This window comes from Emys orbicularis, chromosome 8, assembly GCF_028017835.1.
Source record: "Emys orbicularis isolate rEmyOrb1 chromosome 8, rEmyOrb1.hap1, whole genome shotgun sequence".
In the NCBI taxonomy this organism is placed as follows: domain Eukaryota; kingdom Metazoa; phylum Chordata; order Testudines; family Emydidae; genus Emys; species Emys orbicularis.
The window spans coordinates 65,147,112-65,167,526 of NC_088690.1; the positions used below are offsets into that span (position 1 = coordinate 65,147,112).

General features: G+C 48.6%; 1 protein-coding gene across 2 annotated transcripts in view; it reads left to right on the plus strand.

Moving 5' to 3' along the window:
• The first annotated feature begins 16,669 nt into the window (after nt 1-16,669).
• Nucleotides 16,670-20,415, plus strand: part of PRRX1 (paired related homeobox 1) — a 78,699-nt gene continuing 74,953 nt past the window's right edge. For both annotated transcript variants that reach the window (XM_065409880.1, XM_065409882.1), the window contains exon 1: nt 16,670-16,910. In XM_065409880.1, the coding sequence (XP_065265952.1) occupies nt 16,670-16,910 (241 nt within the window). The remainder of the gene's footprint in view (nt 16,911-20,415) is intronic.

Below are 20,415 nucleotides of genomic sequence, written 5' to 3' on the forward strand. Positions count from 1 at the left end.
CAATAAAAGAATTTCAAATGAAATTTATTATAACTATTTTTGGATGGTTTTTCTACATGTTTTTCTCCCAGCATGGAAGCATGTCCTCTGGAAGGGTGGTCAAAGCATGAAGTGGCATACAAATATTTAGCATATCTGGCACATTGGTACCTTGCAACGCTAGCTACAACAGTGCCATGTGAACGCCTGTTCTCACTTTCAGGTGACATTGTAAATAAGAAGTGGGCAGCATTATCTCCCATAAATGTAAACAAACTTCTTCTCTTAGCGACTGGCTGAACAAGAAGTAGGACTGCGTGGACTTGTAGGCTCTAAAGTTTTACATTGTTCGTTTTATTTTTGAGTGCAGTTATGTAAAAAAAAAATTCTACCTTTGCAAGTTGACTTTCACAATAGAGATTTCACTATAGTACTTGTATAAGGTAAATTGAAAAATACTATTTCTTTATCGTTTTTACAGTGCAAATATTTGTAATAAAAAATAATATAAAATGAGCACTGTACACTTTGTATTCTGTGTTGTAATTGAAATCAATATATTTGAAAATGTAGAAAACATCCAAAATATTTAACTAAATGGTATTCTATTATTGTTTAAGTGTGATTAAAATTGCAATTAATTTTTTATCTTGCGATTAATTGCTATTAATTTTTGTAATTGTTTGATAGTCCAGTATTAACCTAATACACGCAGAAATGACAGAATTTCATTTGACAGTGGGGGAAATCGATATTTGTACCTTGCTGGGAAATAATCACAGATGTGGAGACAGAGGGTGATAGGACACTGGACTGGGAGTCAGGAGACCTGGGGTTTGTTCCCAGCTCTGCCACCTTGCTGGTTGACCTTGGGCAAGTCACTTTCCCCTATGTTTCCCTTCCCATCCTTTGTCTGTCTTGCCGATTTAGACTGTAGGCTCTTTGAGGCAGGGACTGTTTCTCACTGTGTGTGTATACAGCACCTAGCACAACATGGTCCCCCAAACTTGGTTGGGATCTCTAGATGCTACTGGAATAACAATGTAGCTGTAATCTTCTGTGTTAAGCATTTTTTCTCAGAGAGCAAATTCCTACCTTTCAATGATGCTGGGTGTGTGAGCACTCTTTTTTTCCTCCGACCTCTCTGCAAAGTTTGTGAAGTTTTTCCCTGGCCAGTCTGGACAATTAGTGTGTTCATTACAATGGAATTAAATTATCCACTTTAGAAATAAAGCAGTGTGGTTTTATTCTCATTACAAAAACAAACAAGGCTGATAGTTATTACACTACAAGGCTATTCAGCAAGGATTGGTTTGGACCCCTAATAAATTACTGAACAAACTTTGCAGCCATAGGCCTAAAGATGGATTAGATTTCTGAGAGCCTGGGATACATTATTTGTTTCCCGTTTTATTATTTGAAAGATGAACCCACAGCATTGGGCGTTGTTAACGTCGTCAGTCCCGCTTTAACATGAATTCACACCATGCATGTTCATCCAGTTCTGAAGCAGTTAATAGTTTCTTAATTAAAAACATACCTAATTATTATTTGAAAACTGTGAGATGGATTTTCACCCATCCCACTCTGAGACTGGTATTTAGTTGTGTTTGCGTCTAATTGAGCAGCTTCACACAAAAAAATGTGGCAAGTACTACTACTTTTTTTAAACCAAATTCAGTTCCAGGTCTGCCAAATGTTAGCAATCTAAGATTCTGATCCACAACCTTTAATGCATGTACTTCTTAACTTGAAACATGTCAGTTGTCCCACTAAACGTGGGTGTAAAGTTGAGCATATTCATAAGTCTTTGCAGAATTGGGACCTAAAATCTAAGTATGCATTCGGCTCTGAGCCAACAAAGCACTTAAGCACGTGCTTAACATTAAGCACGTGCTGAAGTGTTTTCCTGGATTAGGGCCCTGGTATTTAAATATTTGCTTTTAAAAGAGCTCTAAATGCACTGGAAAATTTTTTTTTTTTTCCTTTTCAATTCATTAATAGCTTGCAAATGACATCATTCATTTGCAAGGTCCAAATGAGCATTTAAAAGAGATTTTTAATTAAATTAGATGCTATTTTAATGGCCACTTACACCGGAGATTTATGGAGAAGCATAAACTCGCTTTCTGTGAGTGAAAGCTGAGCTTTTAAGAGTTACCTTCCTCTGTTTCCCCCCCCCCTTGCAATATAATACCCCCAAATATTTGTAAGTTGTGACTAAACTCTGAGGGCTTAGTCCTCGCTTGGAAAAAGAAAAAAAGCACTGGTGCCAATTTGTCTGCCCGGGCTCTGATTATGGGATGCATTTTTTGTCGGCGAGAGGGGTTTGGTGGGAAGGTTTCTTCCTTCAGGGTTAGCGATATCTGATATCCAGTCTGAAAGCCACTACAGGGCCAAACTTTCATCTCCAATTGTGAAGGGTGGGGAGAAAAAATGTATGTGGATAAAATTCTTGGCTAAATTTGCAGTTGGTCTGTAATTCCTGCTGGGCAATTACAGCTCTTTTAGCGTTTCTGATTGTAAAGAACACTGATTTCTTTAAATATATAGATCACTTGAAGTGGGGGTTTAAATGCACTTATTTATTTATTTGGTTTCCCTCCCCACTACTCCTGTCTCCTGTCTCAAAGTGCTATCCAGTGACCCCTGGTGCTGATGAAAGTTTCTGGATGACCCCTGAGTGCTTTTGCAATGCTGGCTGGTAATAAAAACTGTTTAAACTGCTGGCTTATCCAAACTCTGGTTTCTGCTGCAGAAAGCTTCCAAGTCAGTTTCAGGTCTCAGCCAGAGGGAATACGCAGAGCAGCTGGAGTGAAATGGGAAGCTGGAGTGAAATGGGAACGTGATTAATTCTGCTCCCTTTTCTCACACCAAGTAGCACCTCACTGTGCCATTGATTTCAGGGAGACTCCTTGTGGAGTTGGGTCTGACTCAGCGCAAGTGAGGCTGGCAGAATCAGGTGCTCAATGCTCACCTGAATCAGAAATATAAAGTAAGGGTGGGAATTTGCCTCTCTTGCTCAGGCTGAGTAGTAACTTACTACATAAGTCACCCTAGTGAAGTCCATAGTAAGGTTCCGCCCAATGAGAGCTAGAATCAGGCCTCCTGTGTAATCTGGGTACTGGAGCCCCTTAGGTTGTACTTATACACTCATCTTGTATTCTACTCCAAGTCTCTGATGCTCTTTGCCAGCTGACTATACTACCAATGGCAAATCAAGAGGCCCATCATCTCAGGCCAAGATCGGTGCTCAGCTTGCACTGATCCACACTCCAGCAGCTAGACAGTGGCCAATAGGGAGGCCACGCTTATGTCCCCTCTGCTGCTTGTTGTCATAAAGAAGCAGATTTCCTGTTTTGGCACTTCCTTGTTTCGGGTTTCATCCAACTCCCATTGTCTTCAATGGGAGTTGGGCCCACTAGTAACCACTCCCAACTTGTGCTCCTTTGCTTTAGCAGTGTTTTGTGTGCCTTCCCCTCCTCACCCGGGCATTTCTTAGTGCTGAATGGGACAACAAGTCCTCGGGATTTGGGCTCTTTCATACAGAGATCCCATCACAGTTGTTTTCCAATGGACAGATCAGTCTGTGTTGAGGCTTTAAGATGTGTGTGTGCATATTGGCATAGATAGACTATGTTTCCCCTTTCCCCCCTGCCCAGCTCTACTGCTTTGCATCAAGTGTGTCTTATACCTGACTAAAAGCCCTTTTGTTGAAACCTCTAGGAAACAATCCATTATGCTCTCCCGCCTTAATTTTGGGCGGAAGAGACAAATGTGTGTGTATGGGGGGGGGGGGTATTTTATTTTAACATTGCTTTAATGCAGGTGTAAGATCCTTGGAGACTAAAGCCCTTTGGATAGCCACAAAACAGACATAACACAGATAGCAGCAAATCCTCCCATGTCAATATGCCACAGTTCTGAACCACAGCGACCACTTTTAGAGATCACACAAGCCAGATGACTTCTTCAGTAGAAGATAATACCTCCCAGGAGGCACTTGGCACCTGGCAGAGTCAGTCTCTTACAGGGATGATTCCAAGCCCATTTAATTCTTGGCTGCACCACTGAGGTTGCTGAAGAAGCTGCTAGCTAGCTGTCCGCTGTAATGGCAGCTTTCTTGCTGGAGGCTGGGCTGAGACCACCCAGACACATTTCACACACTGGTACTGTATTCACAGTGTCACCATCTCTTGTGATTTTTGATCATTGGTGAGGAGGAGGGTGTTAAAGTCCCAGCTCCCGGAGCCCTGTGATTATGTGAGAATCTCAGCTGACATTTTTTTAAAATATTTTTCTAGCCCCTGGAAAGCAATGGGGATTGAAGATCACATTCAGAAGGCACTGAGTACCTCAAAGGGTTAAGACCTAAGAGTACAGACCAGTAATATGATTTCTGTTAAGTAGGGGGAAGAATAGAAGAATTTTACAGCCTTTTAAACGACAGGATACCATGGCCATGAAGAGTGATCTGCCCCTTCTCCTGGCACTTTCTGCAGGCAGCATTGTCTAGTGGGTCAGGCCCTACACAGGGAATACAAAGACCTGGGTTCTAGCCCTGGCTTTCCCTTGGGAAAGTGTGACCTTGAGCAAGCCAATTTCCTGCTGCTTCCTCTTCCACCTATTATCTATATAGATTGTAAACTCTTTGGGACAAGGACTATCTCACTATGTGTCTGTACAACCCATAGCACAACTGGGTCCTACTCTCCATTGGGGTCTGGAGGTGCTACTGTAATAACAGGATAGGAGAAAGTGGGAAGTTTCCCCTACCACTGCCTGAGCTGTGCTGCTTCTTGTCTAGCTGTAAGAGGATCTTCAAGTGACATCGCCAATGCCGAGGTTGTCGACCATCATCTTTCACAGTCATGACAGACATGTAAAACTTCTGCTCTCCTTGGGATACCAGACCATCTGGTGGTGATTCCAGTGTAACTAGCTCTCCTTCTTCCTCTTCCTAGTTTGCCTGTGATCTTGATGGATAGTATGAGTGCTGGAATTGAGTGGCTCTGTGACTGGCGAGTTGTGTGTCCATTCTAAGATGTTAGTCTTTTACCTAGGGCAGGGGTGGGCAAACTTTTTGGCCCGAGGGCCACATCTGGGTGGGGAAATTGCATGCAGAGCCATGAATGTAGGGCTGGGACAGGGGGTTGGGGTTCAGGAGGGAGTGCGGGATGTGTGTGTGGGGGTGCGGGGTGCAGGAAGGGGCTCAGGGCAAGGGGTTGGGGCACAGGAGGGGATGTGGAGTGCAGAACGGGGCTCAGGGCAGGGCATTGTGGTGCAGAAGGGGTGCAGTGTGTGGCGGAGGCTCAGGGCAGGGGGTTGGGGGTGCGGGGTGCAGGAGGGGTTCAGGGTGCAGGCTCCAGCCCAGTGTGTGCCGCGGGGCTAAGGCAGGCTCCCTGCCTGCCCTGGCCCCGCGCCGCTCCTGGAAGTGGCCGACACCACGTCCCTGCAACCCCGGGGGGGGGAGGAGGCAGAGGGCTCCGCGCGCTGCCCTTGCCTGCAGGCACCACTGCTCGCAGCTCCCATTGGCCGCGGTTCCCCATTCCCGGCCAATCGGAGCAGTGGGAGACGGTGCCTGCAGGCGAGGGCAGTGCGCAGAGCCCTCTGCCATCCCCAGAGGCTGCAGGGATCCTGCCTTAGCCCCGCGGCACCATGGGGGTGGCAATCCCGCAGGCCAGATCCAAAGCCCTGCTGTAGTTTGACCACTCCTGACCTAGGGTCTCAGGTAGTTGTGCTCTTTTAAAATTCATCCTTCTCATCATTTGTAGTTTTGGCTAACAACAGATAATTGTTAACATTCTTCTAGAACACAAAACTTGAACACTCTGAGTCATCTCTATTCCTTTGTAAGTGTCCCGCTCTCACATCCATACAGGAGGGTTGACCACTTCAGCAATCTAGTGTAGCTGCATGCTTTTAATTTTCTGGGACAACCCAGAAGTCTTTTCAAGTTGTCAAATACACTTTTTTATAAGCTGTATCCTTCACTTAATTTCTTTGTTGCATCTTCTGTCTGATGTTATTAGACTCCCTAAGTAGGGGAAACTATTCATTTATTACAGCACTTGACCCTCCAGGTATAGATGTGGCCTACCTTGTGCATTGCTCTGTTTGCTTATTACCCTACTTTTGTCTTTGTAACATTGATCATTATTCTGTATTTCTTGCTGCCATTGTTCACAGCAGCAAGTATGTTCTGAAGTTCTTCCCTAGTTGAAGTGCTGCCAACCAGACAGGACAACGATTATTTCTGAATTTGTGTAACTTTTTGTATTCCTCACTTCTATCTTTGCATTCTTGTCTTTATTTATTAGGGTTACACTTTTGTTAGTCATCCAGGGTTGCTTAACATCACATCCTTTCTCTCCTAGTACCAACATAGTGGCTATATGACTCCTGTCTTAAACTTTTTCCAGTTTTCTTCTACAGCGTCTTCATTGTATTCATATGAGACATCCAGGTGTGGTTGACTTTTGAAGTGTGTTCCATGCATGAGTCTATCCAAATCAATCTGTAGTCTTTTGTGTCATTTAGGTAGCTTTTGAAGCATCAGTCTCAGATTCACAGCAAGCAGATTGAGATCACTAATGCAGTCTGCAAGTGAAAATGTTCTAGTATCTAAAACTGCACTGTGAAATCTTTTTTTTTATATTAAAACACAATCTATTAAGAGGATAAGAGTCTCAAAAGACATCAGTCTCGGGCCTGTTAATCCAGCACCTTTCACCAACATTAAATCTGTTTATAGAGTTTATAGAGTTTTAAAAAATGGATTTAACCTGGAAAAGGAAAGGGAAAAAATGTTTCCCTCCCTGTTCCAATACAGGAATAATTACAGTAAAACAGGACTACTGTGCCATTATTGTACAATATTTATGGCAATCAGCTTAAAAGAGGGATGATAATCTTCAATGATAGTCTATGATCTGGCCTGGGACTCGAGATCTGTGTTCATTTCCTGGCTCTGCCAAAGACTCCCGAGGCCCTGATCCGGTGAAGCATGTAAGCATGCGCTTACATTTAAGCACCTGAGTAGATCCATTGACATAAGTGCTTTACTAGAAAAGGGCCAATTGACTACAGGCTTGACTGCATCTTTTAACATGTGGCGAGTCCCATTGACATTGGCAGAATTACATAAGGGCTCTGGGATCACACCCAGGAACAACAACAAAAAAAGGGGATACAAACACAGAGAACCACAAAACCCAGGCAGCCTTCCTGGGGTTGCATGGCCGTAAACTTCTGCCCAGACTCTGGTGCACTGACTTCAAACTGTATGATTGTGATTTGGTTCAGTGTCTTTCTCGTGATTTTTTTTTTTTTTTTTTTTTGCATTTGTTAGTCTCCAAAGCTCTCTGTATTTGCTATCCTGCCTGCCTGACCCACAAAGCTAGGGACTTTGAAAGTCATTTAGCTACAGTCTGCAGTAACTGAAAAATCTTTCCCAACCAAGTGTAGCCACAGTCTCCTAGAAGCACATATTTAAACAATAAGAAGAGTGAGCAGTGCATTTCTGAGTGATTATAATACACCTCAGGTAGTGTCATAAAACAGGAGGGCTCATTTTTACTACTTGACAAGTGCACTGCCTGGAGTGTATCTTATTGCTGGTTTGAAATGGAATTTATGTCTATAAAAATACAGGAATTAGACCAGTCAATGGGCATTATAGACATGGCTATGACATCACCAATGGCCAATCAGAAAGCTCCAATTCTGTGTTCCAAAATCAAGGCAGGGTATATTGTTATCCTTCTGACCTCATCTTTTGCAATAATATATCACTTTTGTTCCTTTTCATTAAGATCACACTGTCAAATAATGCGCTATAAAAGACTGTAATTTATGAAGTGAAATCTAGGCCTTATGTTTTAAGCAGGGTATGCCGTGCGGGTGACTCTAGATATATCATTTCTTTCCACGAGTTATTGATGGACTCAAATTCACCATGGGGGAGGAGGAAAGGGGAGTCAGGAGCGAATTGCAGTAGCCAGTGGCAGTGTTCCCTCTAATTTTACCCACCCATGTGCGGAACGAATTTTGTTATGTGCACCAATATGGAGGTGATGTGCGACACCTCACCTTCATATTGGTGCACATAACAAAATTCATGTGGTGGGGGTGAGGCCGAGGGGTTCGGAGTGTGGGAGAGGGATCAGGGGCACACTCCGAACCCCTCGGCCTCACCCCCACCACATGAATTTTGTTATGTGCACCAATATGAAGGTGAGGTGTCGCACATCACCTCCATATTGGTGCACATAACAAAATTCGTTCCGCACATGGGTGGGTAAAATTAGAGGGAACACTGCCACTGGCTACTGGGGCAGAGGGTTCGGTTCAGGGGGTGAGGGCTGGGGCTGGGGGTGTGGGCTTAGGGCTGGGGCAGAGGGTTGGGGTGTGAAGGCTCCAGCTGGGGGTGCAGGCTCTGGGGTGGGGGTCAGGGATGAGGGGCTCTGGGATGGGGCAGAGGGCTGGGAAGCAGGGGGTGAGGGCTCCAGCTAGGGGTGTAGGCTCTGGGGTGGGACTGAGGATGAGGGGTTTGGGGTATGGGAGGGGGCTATGGAGGGGAGAGAGGACTCCCCCCAGCTCTCTCTCCCCGCAGCAGCACCTGGGCTGGGGAGAAGAGGTGCCTCTCCTTGCTGCGGCAGCTATGGGGCTGGGGATGCAGGATAGGCACCCCTTCCCCGGCTTCAGCAGGACCGGGCCGGGCCAGGGCTGGCTTTGGGCTGGGGGAGGGGTGCCCCGGCCATGCCTGGGTCTGTGCCAGGCCGCTCCTGCCACAGCCAGGTCCAGGTTGGGCTGCCCTGGCCGCGGCAGGGCCGGGCGCCCCGGCCATGGCAGGTGGGGGGCCGGGCTAGGTTGGGGCTGGGGGTGAGGGGCTCAGGGCTGAGGCAGAGGGTTGGAGTGCAGGGGTTGAGGGCTCCAGCTAGGGGTGCAGGCTCTGGGGTGGGACTGGAGATTAGGAGTTTGGGGCATGGGAGGGGGCTTTGGAGGGGAGAGAGGACTCTCCCCATCTCTCTCTCCCCGCAGCAGCACCTGGGTCTGGGCCGGTCACTCTGGCCACGCCTGGGTCCGGGCTGGGCTGCTCTGCCTGCACCTGAGTCCAGGCTGGGCGCCCCGGCCACGGCAGGTTGGGGGCCGGGCTAGGTTGGGGCTGGGGGAGGGGCGGCAGATCCCCAGGCAGATTCCCTGAGCGCCTGCGTGGTGCTAAATAGGCTGCTGTGCAGCCGCGCAGCTTCCAGGGAACTTAGGTCAGTGGTACTAGTAAAAATATGAGCCAGGCCACTATTCACTGGTGACAACTGAGAGAGGACAGGCAAAATTGACTGCAGATTAGCCCTACAGTATCTGACTCCAGACAGGACAACAATTATTTGGGGGAGCCTCCGTCTCTGCCGTGTGACACCAGGGTGGGTGGAATCTTGTCCTGCTTGCATCAATGCCACTGGGAGTCAAGAGTGGGCAAGGATTGCAGGACATCTTTTAAGATGTAGGCCCAAATGAGTGAGCGGATGTACTAATCCAGGTGCTTAGTCTTTGCTGAAGGATTCTTTTATGTTCTGAAGCAGTATAGGTCTTGGGAAAGATTGTGGGAGATGGGTAACGCCAAGAAAGAGGTAGGACCTGCACTTTGCAAGGCCAGCAGATGCTGATCTAGTGGTGCATGAAGGCATTAGCCAAAGGACCAGAAAAGCAGTCTGGGAAATATGAACAGAGGAGAAGTGGACTCCAGAAAAGAATGAATGGAAAGTCCAGGACTGGAGGAAGGGTTTTAGGCAGAGCTGGATTTTTACAACCCAGGAGTGGTGGGAATGAGTGGTGAACTGGACAGTGAATCGTCCACCCCGCTCAACTGACAGAGGCCCAGCCACCTGTCCATCCTGACCAAATTTGAGTGTTGTGGCGATATGGTCCATGGGGTCACCGCCATGACCCTTCGTACCATGTGGCAATGCCCAGGCACAGCCCCATGAGACAGGAACTTCCACTGCGCGGTACTTGCAGGGCAGGGGGGCCCGGCCCATGTGAAAATTGGTGTCATACACCTCCTTTGGTCAATTGCATTTGAAAAGCACCCCCCCCCCCCCCCCCACACACACACACCACATGCAGCCAAAGCCCTGCCCCTGGTTTTAGGTGTTTTCTGGGCGAGATGGCAGCTGAACACAAGGAGGGGAAATCACGTGTTCAGCTTGAAGCAGGCTAGTGATAAGTCAGTAAGTGCTGAAATCACAGGTTCATGACCAGGCAAGTGTTGAAATAACATGTTATTTCAGCATTTGCGGTGTCATTGTTCAATAACACCATATAAATCCTGTTATGTTATCCATACTGCCAGGGAGCAGGGGCAGGATAGTCTTGGGCTAAAGCTTAGGAGTCAAGAGAGCTGGGTTCTGTTCCCACCTCTGCTATTTGCTCATTCGTTTACTGAAGGCAAGTCAGGTCACTGCTCTCTGCCTCAGTTTCCCCCACCTGCATGGCCCACAGGGAACTTGTGTCAATTAATATTTGTAAAATGTGTTGATATCATTGTGCCTGGCCAGCAGCTTTATTCTGATGTATTATGGAGAATCTTGGCAGAATTCAATTTTAATGTTTAATAATTATGAGATAATATTGTTGTTTATTTTAAGCATGTTTTTCAATTTGTATCTATTCAAATGTTCACACTTATGTGGAATTACGGATTTTAAACCTGTTTTATTTTTATCTATTTAAATGTTCAGTTGTAGGAAATTAGGGGGAGGGGCCAGATAGTGGAAGAATCAATTATTTAATAACAGTGGATGTTGAGATTCAAAATGTTAAAGATTTATTACTACAATAAAAGATATTCCCTCCCGCACCTTGTCTCTCTAATATCCTGGGACCAACATAGTTACAACCACACCGCAAACAAAATGCAAATGAAACAGACAGGTTAAGCTACTCTAGGGTTTGCTTTAGCCTTGACTCAAATCAGCAGAAATGGCTAAAGTTTAGGGAGAGGAAAGAAATCAGGCTCATTTTTGGAGAGGTCCAGATTACATTTGTAATTAGGTCTGTGGGCTGAGACTATAAAGTTACCGCCGTATATTCATTCCCCTCAATCCACAGCAGCCAACTAGAGAGATAAGGAGAGAGATGAAATTTGCTTGTCTGGTCCAACTACAGTTTGTAGCCCTTGGCAAGCTTTGCAGCACCCCCTGGGCAGGGCTGGGGTGTATAAGAAATGCAGGCAGGGTGGGGGATGGAATAGACCTAGATTATAGGCAGCAAAATAATTGGTTTCCACGTTGTGATGCATGCACAGAGAAACAAGCCAAAGCCAAAATAACTGAGCTGCCAAGGGTTTGTGAATTATTTTCATGAACTGGATCAGAAGACAGGTGAAAAGAATGGGATGCCTAAATAGCTCCTTTGCACGCTTATTAGTTTTGAAGGGTGCTGTTTTCCATTTATTTACTCCTATTTTTGTACACTTCCTTTGGAAAGTTTTGAGAGAGAACATTCCTTTCACATCTCCAAAGTTGTTTTTTGGAATTTAATGTTTCCATTTTAAAGGCTTCATTTTTGTTGCTCAGACAGATTTGAAAAGCTTAATCTATAGTCAGTTACACGCGAAGGAAAAATAATAGGCATATAGGTTACATTTAAAGAAAAAAAAGGTGGGTACTGTTGCAATGCAAATATTAAATTCATATGAATTAATACACCGTGTTTATCCCGTTGAATAGGGTTTTGGTGTAGAACGCAGGACAAAGTTCTTAATAGTTTATTGCAATATGGGCAGAAAATCCCGAATAAAAAACAATCTTGACATTGATTGTATGTACATTTAATTATTGCATGTACCTGTGCCATGGTAATAACAGGTCAATATGTTACATAGCTATATTTACTTGTATTGTCAGCTGCTGTGGTGAAAACACGTAAAATACATAACATGCAATAAATGTGCCTCAATGAGGTAGAAGGTTTGCATGTTACCTATACAACGTACACTAAAATTAAATCTACACCTCGTTGTATATTATGGTATCAACATACAAACATTTCAACTCACTAAGCTACATCAAGTTTATTGTATACATGCTGTCATAGTAATATGCAAACAATAACATAACATCTACATGTATGTATGCTACATGTTACTCTGATACACAACATACCATATACATGTCTATGGGGCGATGTAAAACGTTTTGCATGTTCTTACCATGATAAACATACATTTGACAAAGCACCGTGCACATTTATTTTGCAGGCTTGGACTTATGGTAGCAACGTGCAAACATTTTACCCCGCTACTTGTCCACGCCCGGCAGAGATAGCCTAAGGAAACCTTCGCTGGTTCTCCACACGACAGCCCGCGCGCCAGCCCAACCGTCCAGTCTCTGGCTGGCCCGCTGAGGTTTCCCACCGGCGGGGCTCAGGCCGAAGCGGCTTGTGTTTAAGGTACGCTGCATGTGCTGTGCCTTGCCCACGGCGCTGCAGGAACCCCAGCTCCTGCCTACTGGGGGGCGCTCAGCAGCCGCGGGGGGCGGGGGCTGTTCGGATTCCCTTCCAGCTACGCTTGGGCTGGAAGTGGTCTCGAGCTGAGGGCTGAGCTGAAGGGGGTGATGGCCTCTTAGGAGAAGAGATCGCAGCAGCCCCCCATCTTCAGCCACCCCTAGGACGCAGCAGGCACTAGGGCCTCTCCCTGGGACCCAGCCGGTTCGGGGCGTTCAACTAGCAGCGTCCACTCTCCGGGAGCAGCGATCTCAGGCGGGGTCGTTCCTGCCGCCCGCCCCGATTTCAGCTCCCGTTCACACCGCTTAACTCCGGCAGTGCGCACAGCTAAACCGGATCGTCCCTCCTTCCCATACTTCTCTCCATCCCTCTTGGGCAGCTCGCGTGAATTGCCACTGTGAAAGTCAAAGGGCCTGTGCCCAATGCCCATTGATCCCCAGCTGAGGCTTTGGCCGCTAATATCTGCAGGGCTTGCTTTGGTACACATGAAATGAGCTAATTTCTTGTCTATTCCTCTCTGGCCTTTGTGCAATTCCACGCCCCTCTCCTAGATTAGATGATAAATCCGTCGCCTAGATTTCTCTCTTTCCTTTTATTTACCACCCTCTCTAATCACAAACTGGGGAAACCTTGGGCTGATTTGGGTGTCTCTAGCCCTACTTGCTTTAAAGGGCGGGCCGGGGAAAGCGGGCTCTCCCCCGACTGGTTGCTTGTTGCAAAGAGCTGGGTTAAATAAACCCAACTCGCCTAAGCAGCTGTTTGAGGGATTAATGAAGATTTCGGAGAATCGTCTTGTTCCTCTCCCGCGTGGGGGTATTTAATTGCGCGGCGGGGCGTGAAAATCGCCCCCATTTCAGCTCTTGTTATGCTGACTGTGGGGAGCGGGTCACCTGGGGCTGGTTCTGAGCCCTGGGAGGTCTTACAGGCCTCAGACCAATCCCTGCGCGGAGCTGGGTCCGGTTTATAGTCCCCTGTAAATACAGATAGGAGCGAGCCATGGGGCTGGGCGCGGGGACTGGACATGCCATCACTCAGATCCAACTGCAAACCAGCCCTCCTCCCGCATCCTTCCCATTTGAGGCACTGCGGGCGGGGCTGACCCTGCAGGTCTGGCCGAGGATCGCAGAATGGAGCCCACGGCTCGGTGTCCCGGTCCTGTGCATCTGCTCTGGTCACGGGTTGGCTGCCGGCCCTAGGCAGGGGTGAGCTCCCCCTGGCATGGGGGTGGAGGCGACAAGAATTCATCCCGAAGGCACCCGGCGCGGGGAAGCTCCAGTGTCCTCTCCCCCCTCCCCGTACTTTAGGGGTCCCTCATTTCTCGCAGCACCCACGCTGGCTCTCTGACCTCAACCCCTTCGCCCGGTGCACCAGGCTCAGCTGCTTGGACCTAGCGCAGCCGGGATACTGCCCCCCACCCTCTGCTGTCCCGGCCCGCGTGTCCCCCACGCGCGACCTCTCTGCTGCCCCACGTGGCCAGCCGGGGCAGCTCGGGCTGCCCTCAGGAACAGTAACGCCACCTCCCCTCTGCACCTCGCGTGCAAACCCGCACCACTGGGCTGTCCGACCACTCCTTAGCACCCGCGCGCACCAGCAGCCGGGCCAGGCATGGAAAAGCGGAGCCAAATTCAAAGCGAAAGCAGCAGCACGTCGGTGAAAAGGCAGGGGTCGGGCTCAGCGTTGGGGAGCTGGCTGGGGTGTGCCTAGCTACCTGGCTCCTGAAAGGCAGACTCAAGTAAGGGAAACACAAAGCTGCAGCTAGACACAGGCACCCACGCGCAGAGCCCCACGTTCGTCCAAACACACCTACTCACAAATCTAGGCACACAGGCAGACACTCGTGTTCAACACACAGACACGCTCTGCCCTGTGCTTCCAGACGGACACACACAGAAAAACATTCCCTCCAACCTCCCCTCCCCCAAGGACACACACTGATTCCAAACACGCATTTAATCACGCACACACAGGTCCGCGGATTCTCTAGCTAACGCGGATTTGTCCATGCAAAGAAAAAACGCGGCGCTGGCAGAGCTCTGGGCGCTCCAGGCTGGGAAGGGAAAACTTTGGGAGGAGGAGGGGGGAGACCTAATGATGAAAAAGTCTCCTCTATCCCGGCTCCTTAATTAAATGCATGGAAAGAGCCGAGGAAAGCACATCTGGTTTCAATCTGCAGCCCTTTGATGGCATCAAATGTTCTTTTCCCAGATCAGGGGGCTGGAAATTCTGGGCTGGCTATGGCAGCTTGGAGCCCAGGCTCCGGCCATTTAAACACATGGGTCTTTCTCTCTCCTGGGGAGTTCCCTCACTCAAAACTCACGCAACCCTCTTGTTTCTCCTCGCTGACCCCTCTTCAATGGAAAAGATTTTTTTTTGAGAGAGAGAGCGCGAGCCGCAATCTCTACAAATAAGCACGTCATATTTTACCTGCCGTCCATGCAGTAATTCATCCCTTATGAGGCTATTCAAGCTGTTACAGCATTGCACTTGGGGGCATATCAGACGCTCCTCTCTCTTGGTTCGACTGTTCAAGTCGAGGACAGAAGTTTGTGAGTACATCTTTCTGCAAAACAGGGCTCACGAAAACTTCTGAACTGGCTGAGCGCTAATTGAACGAATCAGACGTTTTCCCATTTCTCCACACAGCTCTCCTAGTCTATGGGCCCATTTCTTTACTCGGTCACAAGCCCTGTTGATGGCAAAGGGAATTTTGCCTGGATAGGAATTAAGGATCTGGGTTCAAGTTAAATGCCTTCGCCTACTCTCTCTGCGGCTTTAATGATTTCTGATCTGTCCTGATCTGATCTGTAGATCGTTCAGTTACTGAATGGGTTTTAATTATTTAAATAATCTCTTCCACCCCCCTATTTCCATGGATTCTAACAGCAAGGAGACCTGTTCTCCCACATGTTGCTGAATGAAGGCTCCTGAAATATGCATCCCACATCTTAAACAGATCGCCCTATCCATTAACTTTCATTAATAGTTGCTTGCTGATGCTTGTATTTAATAATATACTATCTGGTTCAAATATCTGTATATTAAATCCAACCCCTTGTTTGGGTTCCTCTCTTCTTTCTTAATAGCCTGAAGCCAAACGGTTGGAACAGCAGGAAACGTTAAAAAAAATAGGAGAAAACTTGATTGGAATGGACATGGACTGTTTCCAAAAGTTTCCCCTGCAGCTGTTATCAAAACATGCAAATGAGAGTCTCCAACAAGATTTAAAACAAATCAGGAGGAGTTAATGCTGAAGCAAAATAATCAGCCTGTTTGAAATAACTGTGGCTTTCAGTTTGACTTTTCTGCCAGAGATCCTATTGCAAGGGGGGGAGAGAGATAATTCGATCGTTATATAAGAAACGCAAAGGGTCTTCCCCGCTCGCTCGCTCGCTCGCTACATCAGATGTTGGCGAAGGGGGGAGGGGAGTTCTTAATCAGTGTGTTTTTGGTGGTGAAGGGAGAGTTTGCGCTGGAGAAGAGGGGTCTGTAAAACGTCAGAAACAGCACAAAGACTTTGCCACGTAATTACAGGCCCCTATTAAGTCTCGAGCTGCCCTCCCTTGGGTCTCTAATTTTCATATATTCCCTGCAAAGTCTCCCCTGTGTGCCAGACTGGCCCTTTTGAAGTGCCAGAGAGCGGCTTGATCCAACTGAGAGGGGTGGGGGAGAGCAACTGAGGGCGAGACCAGGGGAGGGCGGGGGGCTCTCTTGGACTCCTGAAAACCCACGTCTTCCTTTCGGTGAGAGTTAATACTCGCGAGTACATCTGCAAGACATCAGCACCCGTGGCCTGAAACCTCAGTCACTCCCGAGACTCGCCAGGAGCGCAAAGGGGGCAACGCGCTTTTTTGGAGATGGTTTAAAGCCGGGACAAGCCTCTTGCTGCTGGTGCCTGCCTGGGAATACGCCGCTTCTCCTGAAAGACACGTTTCGATTCCTCTGCCCCCCTCCCCCATCCCCTTCCTCCATCTCTCTCTCTCTCTCGCTCGCTCGCTTTCTGTGTCACTTTCGCGTGAGAACTGGGCAGAGGGAGGCCGGATTCTCCCCCTGGAACCTGTCGAAGGAAGCCCAGGGAGCGCCCCTGCTGCGGGGACAGCGTCTGAGATTTTGGGGAGGGTCCCTTGAATTCCCCCTCTCTCTCTCTCCTGTTTTGCCTGCACTTTTCCTTTAAGACTTGGGGGAAACCATGACTTCCAGCTATGCCCACATCATGGAGAGACAGGCCGTCCTTGCCACCCGCTTGGAGAGCCCCAGCAACCTGGACAACTTACAGGCCAAAAAGAACTTCTCCGTCAGTCACCTGTTGGATCTGGAGGAAGCCGGAGACATGGTGGCGGCTCAGGCGGACGAGAGCGTAGGGGAAGCCGGCAGAAGCTTGCTGGAATCCCCGGGGCTAACGAGCGGCAGCGACACCCCGCAGCAGGACAGTAAGTGAGACCGGGGCTCCCCAGCGCGCGGCGCAGGGGCGCAGATAAAGCAGGCGGTAGCGCGCAGGGGACAGCCTGTGATCAAACTAATTTTTTTGGGGGGGGGGAGGAGACTGCCATAATGACACTATCCCACAGCTCGAGCTGTGTCCTTTAGCAGAGGGATCGATATTCTGGGGGAAGACTGGGCTTGAAAGGGACTGTCCTTGTCGTGGAAAGAGAGAGTCGGGTTGGGGGTTCAGTCTGAGCTCTGCGCTCCTGAAGGGCTTGGAGATGGCCGGCTGGAAGTGAGCAATTGCAGTTATTGCTGGATCAGGTAGAGGGGCCGGTATCTGGTGGTGGACGGCTACATGGTCCCGGGAAATCAGGCGTTGGTGTCTGCCACAAGCTGGACATCGGGCGGCTGGGCTGGGGAGGGAGCGTGTGCGTCTGGCAGGAGAGGTTGGGGAGACGTGTTCACCAGGAACGCACGGTTGTTAATCGCACAGGGGGTGGCTGCAGCAGGGGTGCGCATGTGGATTAGGTACCCAGGGAGCCAGCGCAGACACACCGCGCTGTGTAGGGGGGCTGGCGGAGCAGTGAAATCAGCATCTAAAGCCGCATACCGGGGTTCTAACACCTTTCCACCCTTGGCAATGACTGTCCTTGAAGAGGGATCAGTAATCAGAGCTCGGATTCAATCCGAATCGGTCTTTAATTAAGAAGACTTGTAAGTTGAACTATAAAATAAAAATACTTATTGGAACCCGAAGGGTTTTAATAAATCTTTGGGATTTGCCGTGGTGGTGGTTTGGAAACAGGGCCTTGGAGCCACCGGTCGCAGATACCTTCCCCCATCCACCCCAACACAAGCACCACAACTATACACAAATACATCGCTAAGATATCACACCAAAAACAAAGAACGTCCTTCCCCGTCTTCTCACTCACTCACTAAAAAGAGAATTATATGTCTGGGTCCCAACAATGTGTATTTAAATTTGAGTGGAAATGTAAAGGAACAAACCTGCAGACTTTGCCTTGGTAGGATGCTTAGTTTTACTATAATTTCTTCTTCTTAATTTCTCTTTACTCTAGAGAAGGAGATTGGCTTTTCATTCCACCCTCAGTGAGTAAAACCTGACTGTCCTAGTACATTCTGAAAAATAAATAAAAATAAATCATTACTCCTTTACGTAGTAAATAGCTAAAAAAGCAGATGCCCCGTTAAAGTGGGAGATACGGATTTCTTCTCCCATATTGGCCAGTTTTAATATATGAGCTCTTCATTTTATTTCATGCTGATTTAAAAACCTTTGTCCCAGGTCATCTGTAGTCAGAACGCTCTGTGGGATGGTTCTAAGAGAAAGAACTGGAGCTAGGGGATGTCTCTGGCACTCTAGATACAGGACAAAGTACCTTATTTTTAAACACGCTTTCCAAAGAGGGTTTGAAGCCCGAAGAGAAGGGGCAGCCAGCGGGTGGGGATGGATTTCCTAGTCTTCTGCTCTCACCTAAGAGCCGGATCCCTGCTTGACTCCAGTGGGAGCAGGATCGGATCGCGAGTAGCTGCTACTTGCTGGCTCTTTCCGGGGCGCTTTGCCATTGGGAACAGGATCGGGATTTCGGCGTTCAATCTAGATTCCAGTCTCTACGGGAGTGGAGGGGGGTTGCTGGCGGAGCGAAGCCGGCTAGCCCAGAAACGCTCGCTCCAGCCTGGGTTTACCGGCACTGCCCGATTGAATGAACCGGGGTTTAATACTGAGACACAGGCGGTTCCAGTCCTGCCAGGCCAACTCGGACGTGAGGGGGGCATGCCGGAGCTGGGGAGCCGGTTTAATCAGCGCTCCCCCTTTGCTGAATTGGACGCCCGGAAGCGCCTCGTTTATCTGCCCGGCAGAGCCACCCTACCGGCCCCGGGTGGAACTGAGCATGGATTTAACCCGGGGATTTTGGGTTAAGGGCTGATGGACTAAATCTCGGGGCATCCCAGCCACAGGGTCCTGACGCTGCCTTAATGCCCATCCCTGTTATTTTCAAAGGGAATGGCTCAGACGCAGGTAGCGCCACTATTTACTCTAGGGCTGCCCCAGGAGCCCTGGTGGCGCCCCGTTGTGCTAGGCGCTGTACAGAGGCAGCACTGGGGCAGGCCAACAAGCGATCAGTGCGGCGGGTGTCTGGCTTGAGGGGATGAACCAGGCGAGATCGCTGATTGTAACGGAGCCAGGAGGGCTGTGGCTGCTGGGGAAGGGATCACAGAAATAGTCCCACACTCCTGCACCTTTCTGATAGGATCAAACAGATCGCCTTTCCTGCTGAAAGAGGCCCCAGCAATCCCCACCGCGCGGAGAGATGCATTGAAGCCAGCCACACGACTAAAGCTAACCCCCAAAGCAGTGCGCCCTGTACTCGGCTGGCTCCGCTATTCACGGGTGCATCCCCCAGCCCCTATCCATCCCTGCACGAGGCTCCCCCTTCTGCCCACCAGCCCGGGGCTACAGGCTTGAGGAGCTTTGCTCCCGTGTGAGCTTGCGACCCAGACAAACCACGTTCGCTTTGGGACGTGTTTGCAAGTCAATGAAAAAAAATGCAACTTTTACAAACATTGCATTTGACTGATGTGCAACATTGGAAACAAGAAGAGTACAGAAGACCCCATTCGGGCGTAGAGTTGCAAAAGCCAACTGCTTTTCCCACAGGCGTACATGACTGTTCTAGACCATCCATCCAGACCTAAGTGTGGTTGTTTCTTTTCAGTAGACAGGATCTTTCAGAAGTTCTGCGAAGCACAACAGAAATGGACATACTGAGCTCTTCTCAGTCCTCTGCTATTTCATGGCTAAGGCAGGCGGCCAAGGGGGGGGGGTCATGTTAATATTGGCTTACCTAACGGGGGGCGATTCTAGCGGTGGGGCGTTGGTGGTAAACTGCACGCACCAACACAGGGAAGGAGGCTAGGTACTGACCATATACGCCCGGGGGCAGCTTTCCTTATGCCCACATCAGATAGATTTAAAATATCCTTTTAGTCAGCCGCCTGGTGAGGGCTTTAGGCCTTGTCCCTCTATACCAATCTCCCCCCTAAGTCCGAGAATTCATTGCCAGACGGCAGAGAGCGAGTGAAACACACGAGAAAGCTGAGCCATGTGTAGCTACGTGTCCTTACACGTGTCCCCCCGCTCGAGCTTTGCGCGTGCATAACTTTTCCGTCTGGATCTTCCAGCACATTTATAAAAAATGTTGCTGTCGGTATTAAAAGAGTTGCGTTAGCTCTCATTGAGGCGGTGCTTTAAACAGTTCGTGGGTTAATTTTGTTCCTGTGTTGCTTTTCCTCTAATTGGGAGGGTTTAAATTATTTATTTATTTAGACTGTGTGAGTTGAATTCGTAAAGCTCATGGTACTGATCATATGTGACATAGCAGTTCACAATTAATCAGCTTCCTAATTGGCACTTGCACGTGCCTTGCTTTTCCGGCTGAGCGGAATAACTCCTCAGACAGCTCAGTCCGGCAGCCCTTCCCCACG